This window comes from Macaca mulatta, chromosome 2 (genome assembly GCF_049350105.2).
Source record: "Macaca mulatta isolate MMU2019108-1 chromosome 2, T2T-MMU8v2.0, whole genome shotgun sequence".
NCBI lineage: Eukaryota > Metazoa > Chordata > Mammalia > Primates > Cercopithecidae > Macaca > Macaca mulatta.
The window spans coordinates 197,774,639-197,799,284 of NC_133407.1; the positions used below are offsets into that span (position 1 = coordinate 197,774,639).

Consider the following 24,646-nt stretch of genomic DNA (forward strand, 5'->3'; position numbering starts at 1 on the left):
ACAAGAAATTATCCAAATGGATCTAGTGCTGCTGGTAGTCATTATCTCTTTCCCATTATACAAACTATTTCATCACTTTCTTATTTCTTAATGGTTGTATTTACTTTAATCATTGTACATACATATCTATTTCCAGTTCTTTTTCCTCTAATATCACCTATACCTTGCAAAAGACAGATTTTTTTTGTAGAAGAAAGGAGAGAAAAGAATGATAGTGTTCCAACCTGTGAGACCTTAATTTGTAAAGAATATTTAAAGATTCAAGAGGAATTCATCTCATCATTAACTGTTTATTTAATAGTCATTAACTATATTCTTGGATGTAATAGTCTTCATGTTTATTAAATACGTAATTGTATGTTTTCTTAAAAGATCCTATAATTTTTAGAATTATGTATTCTGTGTGTAATCTTTGGAATTTCTCTAGATTTCTTTTAGGGGTTATTTCTTTTTTTTCCTCCATGCTGTATATTTTACTTCATTGCAGTGGCACTTAGAATGATTGCTTAGGGGCGGGCGCAGTGGTTCATGCCTGTAATCCAGCATTTTGGGAGGCTGAGGCGGGCGGATCACGAGGTCAGGAGTTCGAGACCAACCTGCCAATATGGTGAAACCCCATCTCTACTAAAAATACAAAAAAAAAAAAAAAAAAAAATTAGCTGGGTGTGGTGGCATGCACCTGTAGTCCCAGCTACTTGCAAGGCTGAGGCAGAAGCATCCCTTGAACCTGGGAGGCGGAGGTTGCAGTGAGCCGAGATCACACCACTACACTCCAGCCTGGGTGACAGACCGAGACTGTCTCAAAAAAAATTTTAAAAATATAAAAAAGAATGATTGCTTGGGAATCATATTCTTTTCTTCAAATGATTGAATTTATCACCAGATAGACTTTTGTAATTATACTTAATAAAATATTTTTAAAAGAACTTCAACTCATCCTGCAATAGTGCTTCCCCTATCCTATCACTTCTGAAAATACTTCTTAGATTTTTTTTTATTGGCTTTATACCAAATTATAACTCTGTTTACTTAATAGAATTCTAGCCTTCACTGCACATGGATGAGTCTCTTTGAAGCACACTTTTTCAGTAATGAAAACTTACTGATTTTTTCCCCTTTTCATAGCTTTTTTCTTTTATTACGATATTGATCTTTCAATATCTTGGATGTTTAAATCCCATATTTTTGTGTCATGTGTAATTCATTCGTTTTCTAGTCTAAGACACCTAATCAATCTTTACATGATTACAACATCTCAGCATTGTTCCTTTTCTTTTCACTTAGGAGTGGTTATTCTCACTTGTTCAGGGATATCGTTTTCAATGCCTGCTTCCTAAATCTCGAATAATCCCTTTGGACTTTGTCTTTTTGTAGCGACCTCACTTTGTAAGGTTTTTGTTCAGGTAATGTACTTGAAATGAAGCAAACACTTTATCAGTCCTACTTAGTTGTTTCTTTATTTCTTTAAAGATTTGTCTCAGTAGAAAAGCAGAGAAAGAAAAACATATTACAATTGTAATACTCCTTAACTAGGCTAGAAGATAGGGAAACTAGGATATAAACCTTGGGGGATAATACTCCCTTTTATAGGTGCAGAAGCTTCTGTCTCTCTAAATCGTTCTAAGTCAGGGCCTGCTTTTAGAAGTGACTACTGATCTTTATTTACTTTCACAATATTCTGCAGTTTCTACTGTCCTATATGTAACTATTACAGAAATGAGTTTGTAATATATTTTTAATTCTTTAATTGGTGTTGTCAGGGACAAAGAAGCTATGTGTATTATACCTCAAAAATAGTCTGTTTTTGTTCTATGCATTGGTGTCTGCTATCCCAAAGTTTCGTATAAATTGATCTGACACTCATTTGTATCACATTACAGATTTCTTTTTCATAGCTAATATGCTCAGTCTTTTCCTTTAATGAAGTTTTAAAATTATGATTAGTAAGTTTTTATTTTTGTCAGAGAAACTCTTTAACTATCCTATTCAAGCTGTTGCTATGGATTCAGCCTTGGAAAGGTTTCTTGTTTTTTATTGAAGAAAAATAATACATTGTGATGGCATGTTTTAAAATAAGAAATCTAAAACAATGGGAGCTAATGAAATTTTGTCTATAGGTTATTGCTTTAGAAGTTTAACTAATTTCGATCCTTTTTCAGTTAAGCTACTAGCAAGGATATCTTCTTTTCTCCTGTGTGGCGTCCAGTCTTGCATAACATAAGAGCTCAGGGACTCAAGCTAATCATTTCATCTCTCTCTATCCACCTCTGTCAATTCCTGAATGTTGTAGATGTAAAGAGCCTCATAAGGATGATTTTATATGCATATGTCTTGTGTAAGTTTATTTGACTAATTGAAAACTATGAACTAAATTATGAGGCAAAGAAAGAGATTTCTAAAATATATGAGCTTTAGTATCCAGATAAAATTAATAGAAAATTAAAATAATTTCAAGAAAACAGTTATGTTTATTTGGTATCCATAGGAGGCTTAATATATAATGTCATTATTTATATAATGTCATTATAAATATATAATGTCATTTGTAGCCTAAATATTACCCTAATTTATATAATCTTACCAATCAACTAATACGATTTTAGAAAAATTCACCCAGGAATTGGTCCTTTATATATCAAGGTCTATTATTATTAGAAAACTACCTTGATAATTTTAATGATGTCTTTATTTTAATTCTCCATTAATAGAAATATAAACTCAAAGTTCACAATGAACTAGCAGTTACTATGAAGAGTGTTTCTGATTTTCATCTTCCTAATTAGGAAATTCAGAATGCAATTTTTTCAATAAGTATATTTTTTTGTTCACTGATTATCTGTTCACTTAAATAGTTTCATCTCTGTTTAATGAAGCAAATATGTCAGGGATTGGGTAGAAAAAAATATTCCCTTTGCTTTTCTGTATGGTAAATTTAGAGCCTTCATTTACATCACGTATGCAGTGATTGTTTTTGTCTAATCTTTGAAAGTACTTACGTTGGAAGAAGGCTAGGTATAAAAACTGTGTATTACAAATTTACTTTTTTTTTTTTTTTGAGATGGAGTCTCATTCTGTTGTCCGGGCTGGAGTGCAGTGGTGTGATCTCGGCTCACTGGAACCTCTGCCTGCCAGGTTCAAGCAATTCTCCTGTTTCAGCCTCCCGAGTAGCTGGAACTAGAGGCACCTGCTACCACATCTGGCTAATTTTTGTGTTTTTAGTAGAGATGGGACTTCTCCATATGGATCATCTGGTCTTGAACTCCTGACCTCAGCTGATCCACCTGCCTTGACCTCCCAAATTGCTTTGATTACAAGCGTGAGCCACACACCTGGCCACAAATTCACATTTTTAAAGGCTCTTTTATCAAGTCTGGAACTCAGCAATGTTTAGTTTGAAGGAGTTTGCTTCACCTGGGAATTGTCAAGGAGACTTACCTTGTTTAGTGAAGGTCACTGTAATGTATTAGTACATATTTGTCTACTTTTTGGGAGTAGGAAATGAATACAAGACAAATGTATTATTTAGACTCTTCATGAAGATAACTTATATCTTTTAACTCTTTGCAATACTGACAAATTTCAACTACGTTTAACTATATTTCCATTTTATTCATAGAAAAATTATTGTTTCCAATTTTTCCCTTATTGGCTGTATTAGTTTCCTAAGGCTACTGCATAAATATGTTGGCTTTAAATAATGTAAATGTATTCTGACATAGCTTTGAAGTCCAGATGTTAAAAATCAGTATCACCAGGCTGAAATCAAGTTGTTGTCAGGGCCATTGTCCCTCTAGAGGTTCTCGGGGAGAATGTGTTCCCTGACATTTTCAGCTTCTGGTAGTGGCTGGCATTCCTTTGCTAGTATCCTCGTCCCTCCCTCCCTGGCCACATTGTTTTCTCCTCTTCTATATGTAAAATCTCCATCTGTGATTGCTCCCCTGCAGAATCTGGAAATGGAGTAAGAATCTCTCCATTTCCAGATATGTACTTTAATTGCATCTGCAAAGACCTTCTTTTGTACAGAAGGTATCATTCACAGATTCTTGGCGTAGGATGTGGATATTTTTTGGGAGGCCGTTTTCAGCCTCGCACAATGGCAAAGAGATTCTTTCCCATATAGTCTTCACATAAGCTTAATGAATGTTAAATTGGCTCAGCAGAAATAACAAATAGAACTGTGAATAGAATTTATACAAACAGGTCCTGTTTTAAACAAAACAAGGATAAGTAGTAAAAGATTAATTCGGTTACAATGAAATTCATGAGCTTTACTTTAAATTATATTAAGTTATTTTAAAGTTTTAGTGATTACAAATTCTATGCATTTAAAAATAATGTTTATACTATATATTTGTGATATATATTTTAAATAAAACACATTTGGCCAGGCGTGGTGGCTCATCCCTATAATCCCAGCACTTTGGGAGGTCGAGGCGAGTGGATCACCTGAGGTCAGGAGTTCAACACCAGCCTGGCCAACATGGTGAAACCCTGTCTCTACTAAAAATTATCTGGCCGTGGTGGCGGGTGCCTGTAATTCCAGCTACTCAGGAGGCTGAGGCAGGAGAATTGCTTGAACCCAGGAGGCGGAGGTTGCAGTGAGCCAAGATGGCACCATTGCACTCTGGCCTGGGTGACAGGAGTGAAACTCCATCTCAAAAAAAAAAAAAACCACAAAAACCTCACACATTTATTTCTTTGGGATTCAGGTCATTGGTAGAATTGTTAGATTTTCCTCTGGAATATCACTTACTTTTCTACTTAATTACAAATTTTTGACTACTTTTTTCCTTTTTTATGTTCCTTCCACCCTCTTCTATAAATTACTTAAAAAGTAATTATAAGCTGGGCGCAATTGCTCGTGCCTGTAATCCCAGTACTTTTGGAGGCTGAAGTGGGCCTCACCTGAGGTCAGTTGTTCCAGATAAGCCTGGCCAACATGGTGAAACCCTTTATCTACTAAGAATAACAATTAGCCAGACCTGGTGGCCTGTGGCTATAAATGCCAGCTATGGCAAGATAATCACTTGAGCCCGGGAGGTGGAGGTTACAGTGAACCGGGATTGCGCCATTGCAGTCCAGCCTGGGTGGCAGAGTGAGACTTCGTCTCAAAAAAAAAATTAATTATAATATGTATGTATGCATGTATATTCCTGTTTCTGTCTCTGTGTGTGCGTGTGTGTGTGTTCAGTCTCATTGTAAATACACATATACATATATATGCACACAGAATACTGATAATTAGCATTGTACACTGGTATGGCTATACTTATTAAAATAAAAAAATTTTAATATTTAATATATAGGTACTGCTCAGGGACTTTGTTAGTACCACTCCTACCACCCTCATGTTTCTTACAGAACTTCCAGAACTCAAGACAACTCAGCTACTAAAGGATTAACAGCTGGGAAATCAGGGGGCCTGTACTCTGTGGCCATCATCTCATCAGATTGGTGGAAACATATAATATACATGTTGTTAAAATATGTTGGGTTTATGTGTACATATACCAAAACATTGTTTGACACCTTGAATATATATAATTTTTGTTAATTATAACTCAATATAGCTGAAATTTTAAAAGTCAAATTAAAAAGAAGTGGAAGTCATATTTTTCTGTAAATTAGAAATCACTTGTTTGATAATTCACTTTGACCTGTACCCTATCAGATAGTTATCTTGATCAATATGTTTTTTTTTTCACTCTGCTTTAAGCAAAAATTTTTTAAAGAAAACCTCCTCCTCACAACATTAGGAGATGTTTGTAGTATAATTGGGGCAATTTGAATTATGTGATTCAGTAACTGTGCCTTTTCTGTTAGCCTGCTACACTTTCCTTCATGAAACCTAAAGCTACATTCATTACCATCTTTCAGAGTATGCTAACACTTACTTCTAACCAGCTGAACACATCTGATGTTTTTATATAAAATTGTTGGCCACCTAAGGAACATATTATCTCAGTAATTTTCCAGTACATGGAAAATTTGTTTTTTGCAAGAAGCACTTTAAAATATATTCCAAGCATGAATGAATACACACACACACACACACACACACACACACACACACACACTTTTTTGTCTTCATCATTCACTGTTTTTTATATTGTGTATTTGAGTTTTAAATGACATGTTCTAAATAAAATTTGACTCTAAACCATTCATTAAGTTAATTTGACTATTGCAAAGTTAGAAGTTTCTTTTATTAAATTACTTTTGTAATCCAATAATGTCTTTTGATGATAACCTCCTGTAAGTCAAATAAATAATTTGGCTCATTAAAAAAGATTATTATGGTATTATTTGGTATTATTATGGTATTATTTTCATTATTATATTTCTTTCGAGTAATTTGATATATTTTGTTAGGTTGTATTTCTTAATGTGTTAATATACTTAAGGTACACAAGGGGTACACCCTAAGGAGGAGCACACTCTGCAGATGTATGTGTGATTACATGATTCAGATATCTGTAATCCTTACTAAGCCGCTGATATTTTTGGAATCTAGAATCTATACCAGTAAATGAAGTGATAACATCAAAACATATAGCTAGAGAATAAAAACTACTCACAGTCCCCTTACCCATATTTAACCTTATTGATATTTTTATATCTTTTAAAATACTTTAGACTGTGAGCTTTTGTGCATTTACATTAGAAAGATACAATATATTCTTCCATATAGCTTAGAAGATTTCTTCTGCAATCTTTAATATGCTTAAATAGTGTATATTTTTTAACAACTATACATGATTCAGTCACTCTGTCTTTGCTAATAGAAGTAGCACTAAGACTAATAGACAAGGACATAGTTTTTTGGGGCACATCTCTGATTGTTTCCATGGGCAAGCTTTTATAATTAGTATTGCTGATTCATTGAAGTTACTTTTTTCTTTTAACTTTATTTATTTATTTATTTTTTATAGACAAGATCTTTCTCTGTTATCCAGGCTGGAGTGTAGTGCCATGATCATAGTTCACTGTACCCTTGAACTCTTTGGCTCAAGCGATCCTCTCACCTCACCCTCCTAATTAATGAGGACCGTATGCATGCATCATCATGTCAGTTTAATTTAAATTAATTTAATTTTATTTTATTTTTCATTAATATTTTGTAGAGACCAGGTCTCCTTATGTTGCCCAGGCTGGTCTCAAATGTCTGACCTCAAATGATCCTCCCATCTTAGCCTCCCAAAGTTCTGGGATTGTAGGTATAAGCCGCTGTACCTGACCTGGAATTACTTTTTCTGAGGTTTTGATGCAGATTGTCAAATTGCTGTTCAGAAATTTTATACTGCTTTATACTCACACTAGCAGTGTATCAGACCTCCCATTTGACAGTATCAAGTGAACTCTTTTAAACATTACATACCAGACTTCTTGTTGAAAGATCAATCAAGCCAGCTCTTTCTTTCAGTTTGCTCCATAGTATGCTGACATTTTGAGGTTGTGAGTTAAATGACTTAAAGTTTTCTCTAAAAATTTTTCCGACTGGAATTTGAACTCATTGGAGCATAACACATATGCAGGATGTACCCTCCCCCTCACCAAAAGAGTTTTGTGAGCAAAGTTTAGTGCATAAAGGATGTAGTCTTTACTCTCTGATTGTCTCTCAAATTAAATTTACTTATATTTGTTATGATACTCTTATTTAGCTATGGAGATTACAACAATTTAGGAACAAAGTGAAAAGCAAGGTGAGATGGCTACTATAGACAGGTGTACTAGTAAGGAAAACCTAAGTTACTGTAAAAAAAAAAAATGCTTGCAAAATTCAGAGGCCTAAAGAGTAGAGATATTTATTATGTACCAATCACAGGTCAGTGTTCTGGATCTGGTAGAAAGTTTTGCTCTACTTAACATTTGGGTGCAATTCCATTAATAAGAGAGAAGGAGAAAATGGGAATATTAAAATGCTCCCCTCCAACAAGCAGCCCTAGTAGAAATGACTCTTAGAGTAGGAGAAGACAGAACTTTTGGAAACAAAATATTGAAGTGATCCACTGAATGAGCAAACACTCCTTTGTCAGGTCAGTGATTTGATTTTGCCCTGCCTACAGACTTAGAAGTTAACCTGTTACCATACCATCGATTCTGGTCCAGGACTCCTAGAACAGAAGTAAATTATTTTATTACTCATGGCACAATAGACATCATATTTTCATTGGCTCCCCTTGTCCTCCAAACCCTGTAGGGGTGACACTATATGACCCAGATGACTGCTGCTCACACATTGGGTTCACAACATAGCTAGATAATATTGAGCCTGGAGAATCCCTTCTTTTGTAGCAGCTCTGTGTCTTCAAGGGTGTCATTATGTTATCCTTGAAGGTTGCTCACTAGAAGGACAGCCCTAAGAAATGGCTGCCATTAACAGTGGTCAGGGCCTTGCCATCTTGGTGTACCCAGCAAAAGATGTAAGAGCATCCGAGAACCATGCAGGGACTGTTCTTTTCAACATTCAACACCCATCATTCAGTAGCCTCTGGAGACATTTCTGCGTACAGCAAGATGAAGGAATTAGTGTTCCAAAGGATGTGGGAGTTAAATTCTGCATGAAGTAAAAATTTCAATGTCTTAAAATTGCAAGTATTTTCTCTGCCTAGAGACACCTTCAGAAATGATTATTTTTTATGATCTGCCTTTTAGAAGCCATTTACAAAACAGAGACAGCATAGATGGATAGATTAGCCAAAGTGGTAATCACTGAAAACTGATTGATAGTATTTTGTTTCCTCGTACATTGTTCTGGGTTGATGAGTGAGCAGAAGGCCCTTTCTCAAACATATTACTGTAGTACATTATACTACAGATTCATGTAGGTTAAGGGACTTTTTTTTTTTTTTAAGGTTAAAATAATCTACAAGTAGGTTGGTCTTATTGCTTCATGTTTTGTGATAATCGCTTGAATAATAGCAACACCTGGTGATGATTAGCTTTAATAAGTGGGAGGCATAATGAAGGAGAAATAATTGTATTCATGTAAGTTAGATATTCCTTTCACCACTTACCCAGCCTCTCCATTGTAAACCATAATTTATTATTTTTTGGCATCTGAAGGAAGTGCTGGGGAAGCCTGTTCAGAGAAGAGAAGTGAGTATTAGAAGCTCTGTGTTGAGCTTTTGGCTCTGCCACTTGGTTATTTTGGGATTTTTGGCAACTTACATAATCTCACTTAATATTTGGGTCACAAAGATTTTCTGGAATCAAGTGAGATAAGAATGTAAAAATCTTTATAAAGCATTATACAAATATTTAGTTACTAAGAATTGTGAGTACTTAAGCTTTTGTCTATTAGAGGAGACTGAAGAATACATTCTCCTCAATGATGAGGGCATAATATAGCTTTTAATCTGGATTTTAAAAATTATATTCTACCTCCTTTTAGAAAGTTTAGTAAAAAAGACAACTTTGTGTAAAAGCTACAATTTCAGCCTGGTGCATTGGCTCATGCCTGTGATCTCAGCACTTTGGGAGGCTGAGACAGGAGGATCACTTGAGCCCAGGAGTTCAAAATGAGCCTGGACAACACAGAGAAACCCCATTTCTACAAAAAAAACCCAGCCCTCGCAAAATTAGCTGAGCATGGTGGCACCTGCCTGTAGTCCCAGCTCCTCGATAGGCTGAAGTGGGAGGATCACCTGAGCCTGTGAGGTCGAGGCTGCAGTGAGCTGTGATCACACCACTGTACTCCACCTGGGTGACAGAGTGAGACCCTGTCTCAAAAAATAAATAAATAAATAAATAAATAAATAGCTACCATTTCAATCATGTGGAAGTTCCGTTTATATGGCTGGATAAATTCAAAATCATTTATTTAGTTCTAAGTCTTAATAGTAGATTCAGTAAAAAAATAAATTTTATTGTTATTTTTTATTATCAAAAACAGTAGTGGTATTGTTGGCAAATATGTGAATGGATGATTAAAGGAGCTAATGCTTGGTTTTGTATGGTAAAGAATACAGCAAATAGGAGGTAAAAGAAGTTGAGAAGACGTGGAAAATATTTGTATGTGTCTGTGTGTGCACTTTGTAAGTGTTAATCAAACCTGTTCTTCTTAAGCTTCCTGAACATGTTTTCATTAGTTGCTATAGAAAGGAAACAAAATAGATGGTTATATAACTCACTAATTCCTTTTTTTAATGGAGTAGGATGATTTTCTCTCATTAATTGATTTATTGACAGAAGCTTCCAAATAATATTCTTGTCTTTTTAGTATCTACTGTTCGTTTAAGTAAGCACTCTCATGACTAGTTTGCAGTGGTGGAAATTGCCAGAAAGCCATAAAATGTTCACGCTGGAAGTTACTTTAAGGATGATATAGTAACAGCAGATGAGAAAACCAACATTGATAGAATTATGTTCCTGAAGGTCACACATCTGTATGGTGGTCTAGATTCTTAAGATCATTCATCCTCTCCTACTTGTAGCAGTACTCCTCAACCATTATGTATTATCAGAGTTCTGGACGTATTTTAAAGCAATAACATCTCATTCTCTTTTTAGGTAGTTATTACTAGTAAAAGCGGAGAGATCTTGTATCGTATTTCACCGTGGGCGAAGTATGTGGTTCGTGAAGGTGCTAATGTGAACTATGATTGGCTACACTGGGATCCAGAACACTCATATGAAGTGAGAACAACAAATCTTTAAATAAATTATTATTCCAACACTTCTAGGAAAGTTAATTTTTACTTTTATAACTTTTGTAGTAATGTTCAATGCTTCTCCTCACTGACAGTTGAGTATTTTACATCATAGTATTCCTCTTACACTGTGCATGTATCAGAGTCTGTCTTCTGTAGCCAATAACATATAGAAGCTAGTTTTTGTGTAGTCTGTTTTTGAGGTTAAGGAAAACAGAATACTAAATTGCTATATACTAATCTGTAAGGGATACTGTGTTTGTTTTTTTTAACTACAATTTCTGATTTATCAGAGACTCTTTAGTGCAATATTTCTCAGTGTCATGGGTTTGAATTAGGATAAATGTCCTTAGAAACATGGAATAGGGAAGACCATCTCATGAATGTATTAACTAGGGTAATTTTTACCGCCATATTATTGACAAGTGTTCTGTGTATATTTGAACTCACTTTCTGTCCTTTAAATCATTGGAGTTTGTTGATATATACTTTGCATTTGATAATTACGTCTGTATTTCATGGATCTTACATTTTCTCTGAGGCTTAAGCTCAAAAAATAATCTTTACTCAATGATAAGGCATAAGCTATTACATGATTTATCTTTTAAAATCCACTAACAGGACTGTAAGGACTTTTTCCTAAAATAAAATTTAGTGAGTGTAGCCCGTGCCTTTTATATGTGAGAATAGTTCCAAGTGTTTAAGTATATTCACCACTTTTTAAAAATATACTTAATCAGGTAGTGTCATCCCTGAATTCCTGGTTTAATTCTATATGTAATTTATATTCTGTAGTTTAAGCATTCCAGACCAAAGAAGCCACGAAGTCTAAGAATTTATGAATCTCATGTGGGAATTTCTTCCCATGAAGGAAAAGTAGCTTCTTATAAACATTTTACGTGCAATGTACTACCAAGAATCAAAGACCTTGGTAAGTAATAACTGTGATTTTTATTCAGATAAAATTTTAATGAGTCTGTTCTCTTATTAGAAAAGCTAATTACAAGTGTCTCTTTTTTGTGTTAGGAGATTAAATATGTAATAGAAATACATTTTATTTTAGGCTTCTCAAATTGCCCTGTAATAGTGATAGCATAGAAAAGAGAAATGGAATAAGATAGAGCATAAGAATTAAAGATATTATTCCAATTTCAATTTTAAGTAATGTGAACGGATGACTTCCAAAATTATAGATAAATATGTAAGCATAATTACTTTTTTGCTGGAGGAAAAGTTTATCAATTTAAGTGATCATTGATTATAACCTGTTCATTTTAGTCTGTTAAGGAAAAAAATCTTATATATGTAATGTGCCTGGAACTCATTTTGTATCAGAGTTATTTTATATAGCCCCTGCCTGGATGACTTATTTAACAAACATTTATAGAATATCTCTGTGAGACACATTTTGCTAGCTATTCATATATTGAACTGTACTGGCACAGATCCTGTCTTCATAACCAGCAGGAGAGTGAATAATATATTGCTGAATTATTGATTCAGTGTGTTTTAAATCTGTTGTTTTTATAGGTAATGCTATTTAAAATAATTTGACAGTATATTTAACACCTGCTTCAATGGCTAGGCAGGAGGATAAAGCACATTTAATTTTACTGCTTCTGCTAGGAGTCCAAATTTTGTCTAGAAGAAAGATTTGTAAGCCATGGTTAAAGTTTTCAGTTATGTATGGATTATCTGTGATGGTAAAGTCAGGTTCCAGAAACCAAAATTAATTAAATATATAGAGTATTTAGTATTAATTATAATTAATAGATATGCTAAATTATTATATTTGAAATATTCTTTCATATTATGGAGTAATAAATTGCTTATGACCCAGTTCTTGCAGAACGTTCAGCACAAGGATTCTCTTATTCGTCTTTGTGTCGGAATTCCCTAGCCTAGTACCTGGAATAAAAGTGAATCCAGGAATGATTAATGCCATTAAAATTAAGAATAAAACTATAAATTTGTGCTTGATACAAGATACCAACCCAGAAGAATGAAACTAATCTAATACCTTTGTTTATAAGTACATTTACAAGTATAGTTGCACATTTAAATGAACTGCCGTTAAAAACGAACTTATATAAACCTTAAGAAAATTATAAAGCTTGCATGAATTGGACTTTGAGAGCAGAGTAAGAATATTTTCTATGTATGTTACAGAACTGTAACTTCCAAAGTAATGAAATCATATTTGATCATTTTACCAAATTATACTTCAAGAAGAAAAACCTGTTTTTCTTAGCTTTTTAAAGACCAATACTTTTCCCCCTGATTATTTGCTTATATTAAAAAATATTAGAATGTTTTTAATGTTATGGATTTTTAAAACACGATATCTACTTTTTTGAGTCACTTTATTTACTGTTAGAGCAAAACATATCCAGATGGAGAAAGTAAGGTGATGTGTTTGTATGTGCACATACATGCATATATGCACTTGGAAATAATTTTATAGGTGCAAATTATATAGTGGAAAGTAGAAGCATTAATGCTAATTGCATAAAAGCTATCTTTTGGGCTGGTCACGGTGGCTCATGCCTGTAATCCCAGCACTTTGGGAGGTCGAGGCGGTGCGTCACCTGAGGTCAGGAGTTCGAGACCAGCCTGGCCAGCATGGTGAAACCCCATCTCTACTAAAAACACGCAAAAAATTAGCCAGGCATGGTGCCATGCACCTGTAGTCCCAGCCACTCGGGAGGCTGAGGCAGGAGAATTGCCTGGCAGGAGAATTTTGCAGGCAGAAGTTTCAGTGAGCCAAGATCACGCCAGTGCACTGCAGCCCAGGCGACAAAGCGAGACTCCATCTCAAAAAAAAAAAAAAAAAGAAAAAGAAAGCTACCTCTGAAAAATATGAGTTTGGTGCTATTTCTTATGCTATATGGTAAAAAGGACTGAAATATATAGAAATAAATAGAAAGAGTCAAAATAAAAAGTATATGTCATGCAATTGGTTTTTTAAATTTAGGTTTCATAATCTTCAATATGACTATTACAAATGTAACTGCTGTTTAGCATATAGAGATTGCCATCTTTAATATGCTAAAACCAAATTAAGCAAGTTTGCATATTATTTATTGCTTGTTAAAATGAAGGTATATCAAATAGCTAGTCAGAATACAGCTCTAAGAGACAATTCAATGTTATTAGAAGGTCAAACAAAAAATGTTAAAGTAGTAGAACTTTTCAAGACGATCAAAGCTTCTAGATTGTAAATTTTAATGTATTGGGAATGAGGATGCTTTTTTTCCCCATTACTTTTTTTTTAAAGGTGGCTTTTAATTTATATTTGACCATTGCCTTACATAGGATACAACTGCATTCAGTTGATGGCAATCATGGAGCATGCTTACTATGCCAGCTTTGGTTACCAAATCACGAGCTTCTTTGCAGCTTCAAGGTAAAATCAAATACTCATTATGTTCATTCTTATTTTGAGCAAATAATTTAAATAAATAAAATGAAATTTTACATTTTATATAACATTCTGTAACATTTTAGGGTTAACAGAGTTAATAGAAACTGAACATTTTCTTTTACTAAGGCCATACACTCTCTTCCCATCCCACCTTAGAAATTGTCCTTGATTTTATGTTGCTGTTCGTGGGATGATTTGTGATATAGAATGTCCAGTTACCTGCTGAAATTGTCACATATTTGGAGGCCCAAGGTTTAGTCAGAAAATCTTGTCCTATGAAAGCCATTCTTGTGAGAGAGCACGTCGTTTTCCGGAAGGAGACTGACTCATCTAGGAAGGTCACTGAAGCGGCCCTTGGCAGGACAATTACTACTCACGGAAGGACTGCCCTTCCCTCCAGGCGGAAATGGGTGGAATGTTGCTCTCTGGACGGAAAAGACACCACGGGGTTCCATGTAGTTAACGAGGTGCTGATCTAAATGACCACAGACTGAAGAAGTCCAACACTCTCAGTGTTGTGGAGTTTATGACATGTGGCATATAGACATTGCTCCTATCATCATTCATACAGATTATTATTTTTTAACCGTAATAAAAGCTAAAATGAAAATGACAGGGAGCTATAATCAGAAGTCTGATCAGTTTAGAATAGATCAGAACAAATACTGCAAGTGAGATCTAAAACACAACTAAGAGTTAACTGGGGAGAGGGGTGAAGTGGGCGTAAATAGGTGACATTCCAGGCATAGAAAAAAGATATTGGTTCATTTACCTGTTTCTCTTTATATTAGTTCTCCCTGAGTAAGTTATCTATAATACTGTCTCCAAATCCTCCACTCCGGTTCTTTCTTGAGCCCCCTCCAGGTATGCTGTCTGCCTCTTCACTGAAGTGGCTTTTGTCAAGGGTATTAGTGACCTTCACATTGTTGAGGACAATGGGCAATTCTTAGCTTACTTCAGCTGTCAGCACCACTTGGCACAGCTGGTTACTCTCACCTTCTTGAAACCTTTTTCTTTCCCTGGCTTCCAGAATAGTTTAGCCTCCTGTTATTGCTTTTCCCACCTCACTTCTTGCTTACTGTTAATTCCCTTTGCTCTTTCCTCTTTATCTTTATGACCATTAAATATTGGACCATTAAATAATGGAACTCAGTACTTAGTTCCATTCTCTTCTTCATCTGTATGAAATACGTGGGAGGATCTCATCAAGTCTCATCCAGTTTTGTAGCTTAAATATATGCTATATGTTAACTGCCAAACTTAAGTCTCTCTGACCTATCTTACGAACTTCAGAAAGTATATATTTGATGTTGGGGTATCTAATACTTATATCGAACTTCAGGTGTCCAAAATTAAATTTCTGACCTGATCTTCAAGCTTCCTCCCCCTGCCATCTTCTCTACTGCAGTAAATGGCATTTTCATCTTCTAGTTGTTCAAGCCCAAAATCTTGGCATTATACTTGACTTGTCCCTTTCTGTTCCTCCCTACACGCTAACTATTATAAAATCTAGCCATCTGTAACTTCAAAATAGATCCCAAATCTGGCTGCTTCAACTGCCCCCACTCTACCACCACCCATGTCCAACTTGTGGTTATCTTTTACCTGGATTGTTTCAATAGCTCTTTGACTGGTCACTATTTTCTCATGCTCTCTTTCCCCTTCTCTTACCTTTGGTCTACCAATTATGGTCAATTTTTCTGCCTGGTGGCCAGAGTAATCATTTAAAAATTAAAGTCAGATCGTGTTTCTGTCTTGCTCAGAACCCCTAGTGAATCCCTGTCTCCTTCAGAATAAAAGCAAAAGACATTACACTGGTCCCCAAGGCCTCATTTGATGTGCTTCTTGGCTGACTCTAAGAGCTCACCTCTTTGCTTTCGTGATCATTCCAGTTACAGTAGCCTGTTTGCTTTTTTCCAAATGCTCTTAGCTCATCCCTGCCCCAGTGCCCTGCACCTGCTGTTCCTTTCTGTCTGAATGCTCTTACCCTTAGATATTCTTATGCCTTGCTTCTTACTTTTTTTCTTGCTCAAATATTGCCTTTTCCATGAACTTTAACTTATGACCCTCTTTAAAATAGCAAACCTTCCCTTCTCTTTGTTTTCTTTAGGACATTTATTATTATCCGACATTCTACGTATTTTCCTTGTTTGTTGTCTCCCAGTGGGAATGTAAATTCCATATAGTCAGTGGTGTTTATTTTTTTCACTAGTGTATCTCCAGAACATAGAAAATGTCATGGCACATGGTAGATAACTTTAGTAAGTATTTGGCAAACAAATAAAGGAATGAATGAAGGAATGAGTGAATGGCTGAATGAAAAAAACTTTAAGGCTGTTTATTATTGAACATGTTGTTCAATGAGTGTGAAAATGGACAGGTGGCTGGAATAAAAAGAGGGTGTGGGAGAGTGTCATAAGATAATTAACATTATTGGAAAGAGCCAGTAGATGGTGCAGTAGGCCATGATCAGGACAATGGTCTTCAGTCTGGGATCAATGGGAGCACAAGTATGATTTTAAGTAGGTGACATGATCTTATTTGTAGTTTAAAAAGAGAGCTCTTGCTGCTCAGTGGAGTTGGCTATCAGGAGACTTGCTATATACTTAGCACCGTACCATATCATGAGGAGCCTGATAGTAACAGCTGCTGCCCTCAAGAAGCATATAGTCTAGTGAGGAAGAGAGACAGTAAACAATTGAAGGCAAGGGTGACTAAAGGGCAAAGTTGATGCCATGGATGACTATAATGTCTAAATTTTACACAGGTTAAGAAAGGCCTTGTTCTGTGAGTAATTTTTGTTACCTATTTCATTCAGACTGTGGGGCTACCTTTAACACAAACACACCTGCTTGTGAGCTACCCATCTTATTTACGTGGTGACAAACGTGGCACATTGTCTTGGCCCACTGGTAACTGTGGGCATTCTATTTTTGGAATAAGTGCAAGAGGGATAGCCTCAATCAAGGCACTGTGGATATTCAAAGAAATTATTGAAGAGCCCCTCAATCTCAAATGTACACACTGAAAGGAATGGGCAAACATGAGAGCAGGAATGACTTACTTGCAGGTGGAAATCGGAAGCTCTGAGAATAGAGAAGCAGAGTTTTATTATTTACATCCTCAAAATGTGAATTTTGGTTGGGGTATAAATCTACATTTAATAACCCGATTTAATAATTTGATTTAAATTATTTTCTAACTTAATGGTTTTAAATTTGCTTAATATCAAACATGAAGCAAATTTGAGTTGTATCCAAGTATCATATCACATGCTGCTTGGATATTTAAAGTGTCTACTACTGTGATGGTGAAGCAGTTCATGCACGATTGACCATTTCCTCTAAATGTGATGTAATCTTGTTTTTGCTGTGTTCTTTATTGTTAGCCGTTATGGAACACCTGAAGAGCTAAAAGAACTGGTAGACACAGCTCATTCCATGGGTATCATAGTCCTCTTAGATGTGGTACACAGCCATGCTTCAAAAAATTCAGCAGATGGATTGAATATGTTTGATGGGACAGATTCCTGTTATTTTCATTCTGGACCTAGAGGGACTCATGATCTTTGGGATAGCAGATTGTTTGCCTACTCCAGGTAGGTACATACAATATAGAAATGTTTTCTATTGTTGCATTCAAGATTAATTTTTAAGAATTTCACTAAATTCATTGTGTGTGTACTCTCTCACTGGTACTTAATGTTCTTAATTGGATTTATTTTTGTTGTACAGGGGATTTTACCTTGTTTTGTATATCACATGTATATTGCATTAAATTTCAATTTTACATATCTTATGCCATGTAAAATATATTGGTTATATGGTCACTTAAAAATTTTGCTGTGAATCATTTTTTTTTAATATCTAAAAGGCAACTTTATCAAGTTGACTTAAATCATAGCCAGTCTCGTTTTACTAGAGAAATACATTGTTTTAAGTAGGCTATTTAAAAAAATCATACTTCATTGCTTCATATCTTAAAATTTCATGCTTTTGATTACAGCTAAATAAATTTATAACTATAAAACAACAGTTGCTAGTATATAATATGTTTCATGTATGGTGCCAAGTGTTTTAGATATACTAGCTACCTATTTTATCTTATTTAATCTGCACAGCAACTCTACTTACATGTAGTAAACACTATTGTTATAGCCATCTTATAGATAAATAAACTAAGGCTTAGTGTTGAGACCATTTGTTAAGATCAAACAGATCTCTGACCTCTTCTAACATCTAAGGAGAAGGGTGTTTTAGGTGATTATATAGCTTATGGCAAAAATTAAAAAGAAAAATTAAAAAACCATGAACTTGTGTTTATTATTTATTGTAAGTGAAAAAATGAAAATGTCAAGCATATTAAAAATAGCAAAGTATGAAGTAATGTATAATACATATTTCTATAATGCATATACATATTTTATAATACATATATGAAATATGTATATGTATTATATACATATTATATATAATTATATATGTATATGTATTATATACATATTATGTATAATTATATATATGTATATGTATTATATACATATTATATATAATTATATATATGTATATGTATTTTTGAAAAAAATAAATGAATTTTCTTTCCAGTGTTGCATCATACATAAACATAAATATACCTGGAAAATAGGCTATATAGAAAAATGTCTCAGCAAATAATTTTATAAAATGAAGAAGTCTCATTTTTCAACCTAAATTAGATGACTTGTATATAAAGGAAATTCATACATTGTTTCTGGATATCATACATTATTTTATATTTCATAGCCATTCAGGAAACACTCATGCCAGATAAGGCAGTGTAATAGGTGAGAAAAGAAACAAGATGGTAGCAGGGTTCCTGGCCTAGCCTCACTGTGGTACAAACTGATTAATCATTCTTATTCTCAGGCTTTTTATTATAGAAGGAGGCAGAGTTTGGGGGCTAATATAATTTTGCTCATAAGGTATTTTGTATTCATGTCACCTTTTGAACATTAATTTTTATGCCACAGATTTATAGCAAATAAAAAAGACTAAATCTGCATTAATTCTGTGATATATTAGGTTGGTGCAAAAGTAATTGTGGTTTTTGTCCTTACTTTTATTGGCAAAAAACTGCAATTACATAACTCTATTAATTACATCATTGAGTAAATCTTATAGAAGTAGAAATTCAATTAATTGATCTCTCTGGTTTATATTTGGATGAATGAGGGTTGACTCTTTTGTAGAAGCGTGCCTTATGAAAGAAATATATTTATTAAATAGTTAGATTTTTATGTTTTAAAACAATTATTCTGTAGAACTATACCTTAAAAAGAAATACATTAAGTGGATGGATTTTTATGTTATACAACATTTTTATTTTATGAACGTGTTTATCCTAGTGTACCTTGCTGTACCAAAGTACATTTAAACTTAGCCAATTTTCTAAACAAAAGGGATCATACATCATTGTTTTCCAAAACATTTCTATTACAGAAATTGAGACAAACTCAACATTGTTATTTAATACTTGGCTTCTTTTTTATTGAATTAGCTATTAATCTTTCTCATGTGCATGCTTTTGGTAAATAAAGCATCATATGGTTTTAACTTAATTTTTATTGTGACCATTTTATTTGTTTTTTTTTTCCTGCTGTCATATAGGCTTAGTCCTCTGTAAATATAGTTTTTTTAAAATGCATTTATATTATCCTACATACCATTCTATTTGACCAATATTGAACTTTTCCCATTTTATAGAATTAGTATTTTCTATATAAGTTTATACTATTAATGTATTAGGGTTCTCTAGCGGGAGAGAACTAATAGGATATATATATATATTTATGAAGCTATATATATATATAAATATCAAGTGGAGTTTATGATGGGAACTGACTCATACAGTCACAAGGTGAAGTCCCACAGTAGGCCATTTGCAAGCTGAAGAGCCAGGAAGCTAGTCCAATAGTGCAGCCTTTAGTCTGTGGTGAAAGGCTGAAGAGTCCAAAAGCTGAGGAACTTGGAATTTGATATTTGAGGACAGGAAGCATCCAGTACAGGAGAAAGATGGAGGCTGGAAGACTAAGCTAGTCTAGTTTTTCCACGTTCCTCTGCCTGCTTTTATTCTGGCTGTGCTGGCAGCTGATTAGAGGGTGCCCATCCAGATCGAGGGTGGGTTTCTGCTTTTCCCAGTCCACCGACTCAAATGTTAATCTCCTTTGGCAACACCCTCACAGACGTATCCAGAAACAATACATTGCATCCTTCAAAATGATCAAGTTGACAATCAGTATAAACCATCACAATTAGTTATGACATTATTAAACAATATGGATAAAATCCCCCAAAGCCGGTGTATATAAATTCATTTAAACAAACATGTCTTAGCATTCATGATCAAAGTCCTACTTTGCTCTTTTGGTTATTTATTGCTGCTTAATAAACAAGCCAAATATTTAGTGACTTCACAGCAATATCTGTTTTGTTCCCAAACTCACAATTTGGGTATACCTCAGTGTGGACTGCTCTTCTCTTCTTCACCTTGTGTCAGCTGGGGTGGCTCATGTAGGGGACAGAGCATCTGCTTTCAGGATGGTTCACTCACATGGCCTACAGTTGGTGCTGTCAGCTAGGAGCTCAGCCTTGGTTGTGAGGTTGAGGACCCCAGCTCCCCTCCGCCTAGCCCACTCCACAGACAACGTGGGCTTTCTCACGAGAGTGACAGTCCTGAAAGACAGGATGTGCAAGCTGCCATTTTATATGGTCTGGGTTTAGAACGTGGCACAGTGCCATTTCTGCTGAAAGCTACTGGTCAATCACGGTTTCAAGAAAACTTGAAAACTTGTTAGTTTATCGAATAAAACTTGTTAGATATGAGCATTTTTGCACACAGCCTTAAAATTCCTTAACACCCCTCCCTTTGAAGGGGCGTTAAGTAATTTTAACCACACACAACAAATATGCTGCGTTACAAATTCAAAAGAGATGTATTGAAATACCTGTTCATGTGGAAATATTATTTACTCAACCATATTTCTCTTATGAGAAATATCAGAGAGTTATGTCTGAAATAGGCAATTTAAAAAAAAATACACCTTTCATTATAAAATAATGCCATTGTAGATAATTAGAAAATTTAAAAAGGCACACAAAATTCAAAATAAAAAACTATATTTAAAAAATGTGAACAGCATACTTGTATTTAGCTATATGTGAATGCATTTAATGAATATTCCTTACATGCATATAAATATATAACCCAATCCTTCACTTTCACCCTCTTCATAAAATAGCTACTCTGCCTGTAATTTTGAGTTTGTTCCTTATTCAGATGAAATCAGAAACTACAATTTATATTTCATATTTTAAATATGAATATTTGCACCCCTTACATTTGTTAGGCTGATTAATTTTATAGCCCACTGACAAATAGACATAAATATGGCACATGGCTTGCTTAAGACCTAAGCCTCTTCTTTGAAAACTTCTGTCATAATTTTTGAAATTATTATATTTACTGTTTGAAAAAATTGATGTTATAGAATTGCTTCTGTAGAGATATGCTACTGATGCTCATTTTATCCTATCTATATGTCACAACCTGTCACCTTTTAGAATCTGGGATTCAAGTGCCATCATCAAAGTTATCAGAATTAAATCTCTTACTCTGAGTAGTACCAGAGATCCTGACTGTGCTGTTTCATTACCTGCTATGAATACGTTTCCAATCAGGAGCTGCCCATGTGTTAATTTTCTGTCTACTCGGCTGAGCTGCCTTCTAGCTCTGCTAAATTAGTAATGACAGTTCATAACAGAGATTGGGTTGTCCTTTATTTGGTAGAGAGAACGTTCTGACAAGTAGGTCACCCATAAGTTTCAAGAGTTTCTAGAATTAGTAATAATGAATATAGTGTAGTGGCCCCAGTTTTAAATTCTGTTTGCATATTCCTCTGGCACTATATCAATGCACATTTAAGACAATGAAAATTTGTTAGGTTTAAATAACTATTATGCCATAACCATTACTAGATCTTCAAATGAATATCTTTTGTTTGTTAAATATTTCTTTCAAGGATAAAATACTGACTTCTAAAGGAGATAGCAAAGTAGATCTAATGCTCATGTTTTTCCTCCTTAAACTTATGTTTGGACACAAAATTAATATAGTTACATTTCATCAGCTTGAGTTCATAATATGGTAACCATTAGGCTGAAATATATTCTCTTTTCTTGAGCAACTAGAGTTGTTTTCGGAAACAAAAATGAGTCCAGTTGGCCTCTTTAGGGTCATAAGTATGTGGAATAAAGTACCCTTAGTATAGACACTATATGTAATATTTAGGGCTTCTTAACTATGGTAGGCGTTTTCTACAAATTACAATGTGGAAGGAAATTCAATGGGTTCTCCCTGCTCAGAGTGGATTTTTGTATCTGAGGTAATTATTCTATGATATCTTACCATATGGCTTTTCTATGGTTAATTAGAATTGAGGTAGAATGGTAACCCAGTCATGCATTCCTGAGGTAAACCCTCATGACCATAGATGCCAGTATTCTGAACACAATTTTAGCATAATTATATGTGATATTACATCATGACCAAATCAGTTCTCAATGACAAATACTAATTTGAGGATTATTATGTATCAGTATACTAGCAAATGAGTATATGACACCATCATGATTAGCAAGATTATTTAAAAACTAAGCAACCATGACATGAATGGAAAACTCTAAAATATTTTTAAGAAGATTTTTAAGCCATACACTACTTTTTGATTTTGTCATTGAATGACAAAAAGAACAGTTCACCCAATGACAAAAACAAACAAAATACAGAAAAAAATAGCATACAAAGGATAAATGTGTACAACCACGTTTGAAAACAATTTGGCATTATTTGGTAAAGGTAGAGATACATATATACTATGATGCATTAGTCAGTATATATGCTTGGAGAATTTGTTTGTCAGAAATTTTGGAAAGATAGACTTAAAAAAAAAAATCACTCCTTTCAGAGTACAGTAGGCTCCACCTTTTATCAGTGGTTTTGATTTCTGTGATTTCAGTTACTCATAGTACGTTAGCCTGAAAATATTAAATGGAAAATTCCAGAAATAATCAGTTCATAAATTTTTGATTAGTTTTCAATAGTAGCCTAATGCTACGTCACAATGAGGTCATTCACCTCACTTCATTTTGTCATGTAGGCATTGTATCATCTTCATAGCATCACAAGAATAAGGGTGAGTACAGTACAATATTTTGAGAGAAAGATATTCACATACATTTTATTACAGTATATTGTTATAATTGTTCTATTTTATTAGTTATTGTTAATCTTTTATTGTGCCTAATTTATACATAAAACTTTATCATAGGTATGTATGTGTAAAGACACGGTATATATAGTGTTTGGTATTATCCATGGTTTCAGGCATCCACTAGCGGTCTTGGACTGTATCTACTAAAAATAAGGGAGAGCTAATGTATTTGTTTTTAATTTCACTGGATAGATTTCAAAGCACTGAATTTTTTTTTTTTTATAATTGGAGTAATATAGCATCTTTTTAGGCATATAAACACCTGCCTTATATGCTTTACAAAAACAAATGATGGCTGGACATGGTGGCCCACCTGTAATCCCGGCATTTTGGGAGGGGGTCACCTGAGGTTGGGAGTTTGAAACCAGCCTGACCAATATGGAGAAACCCTGTCTCTACAAAATTAGCCAGGTGTGGTGGTGCATGCCTGTAATCCCATCTCCTGAGGCAGGAGAATTGCTTGAACCTGGGAGGCAGAGGTTGCAGTGAGCCGAGATTGCACCATTGCACTCCAGCCTAGGCAACAACAGCAAAACTCCTTTTCAAAAAAAAAAAAAAAAAAAAAAAAGCCAGAAAACAAATGATGGATGATTAAAAGACATTTTGGACATAGTTTAGCAAACAGCTAACTATTCCAAGGGAATCAGACAGTAAAAAATAAGCAGTAACTTATAACCTGTTCTTCATTGAGAATATTATAATCTCACAGTATGATTGTTAATAACTTTTGAGAGTATTGGGTGTCCCATTAAAAGTCTTCTTTTTTTCTTAGTATTTTTTCTTTCCCTTTCAGCATTTATTCCTTGTTAAAACCAGAATTTTATTTCAGCTTGATTAATGAGAACAGTTAAATTTACCAGTCTTTCAAATAAAGTAGGTAGCTTCAAAATTCAGACAGACTAATTCTCTTCTGTAAAAGAGATTAAGAAAGTTGCTGTATCAATCTAATCTGTCTGGATTTGAGTTTGAATAGTAGAAATATAACTTCTCTTACAGGATTTATGAGATTACTCAGTCTAGCAGAAAAGTTTCTATTGATGCAGAGTGTAGCACAGGAGTAAGGATTTACCGTCTTTGTATAAACTTGGTTCCTGGTATTATCTACCTCATTTATGCCCCACAAGCCTAAAATTTAGGTGCACAGGGATATTTTGAAAGTATATTAAGTATTTATGTCTGACTCACCTATAACATTCACCTTCTCAAATTCAGACTCATGCTGAAGTAGGACAGTTCTACTGGGTAGTTTACCTTAAGTTTAAA

The 24,646-nt window shown here is 34.3% G+C and overlaps 1 protein-coding gene across 4 annotated transcripts in view; it reads left to right on the forward strand.

The window, feature by feature from the left end:
• Positions 1-24,646, forward strand: part of GBE1 (1,4-alpha-glucan branching enzyme 1) — a 263,149-nt gene that overhangs the window by 96,882 nt on the left and 141,621 nt on the right. For all 4 annotated transcript variants that reach the window (NM_001266287.1, XM_077991016.1, XM_077991015.1 and 1 more), the window contains 4 exon segments: positions 10,513-10,638; positions 11,448-11,583; positions 13,968-14,058; positions 17,465-17,674. In NM_001266287.1, the coding sequence (NP_001253216.1) occupies positions 10,513-10,638; positions 11,448-11,583; positions 13,968-14,058; positions 17,465-17,674 (563 nt within the window).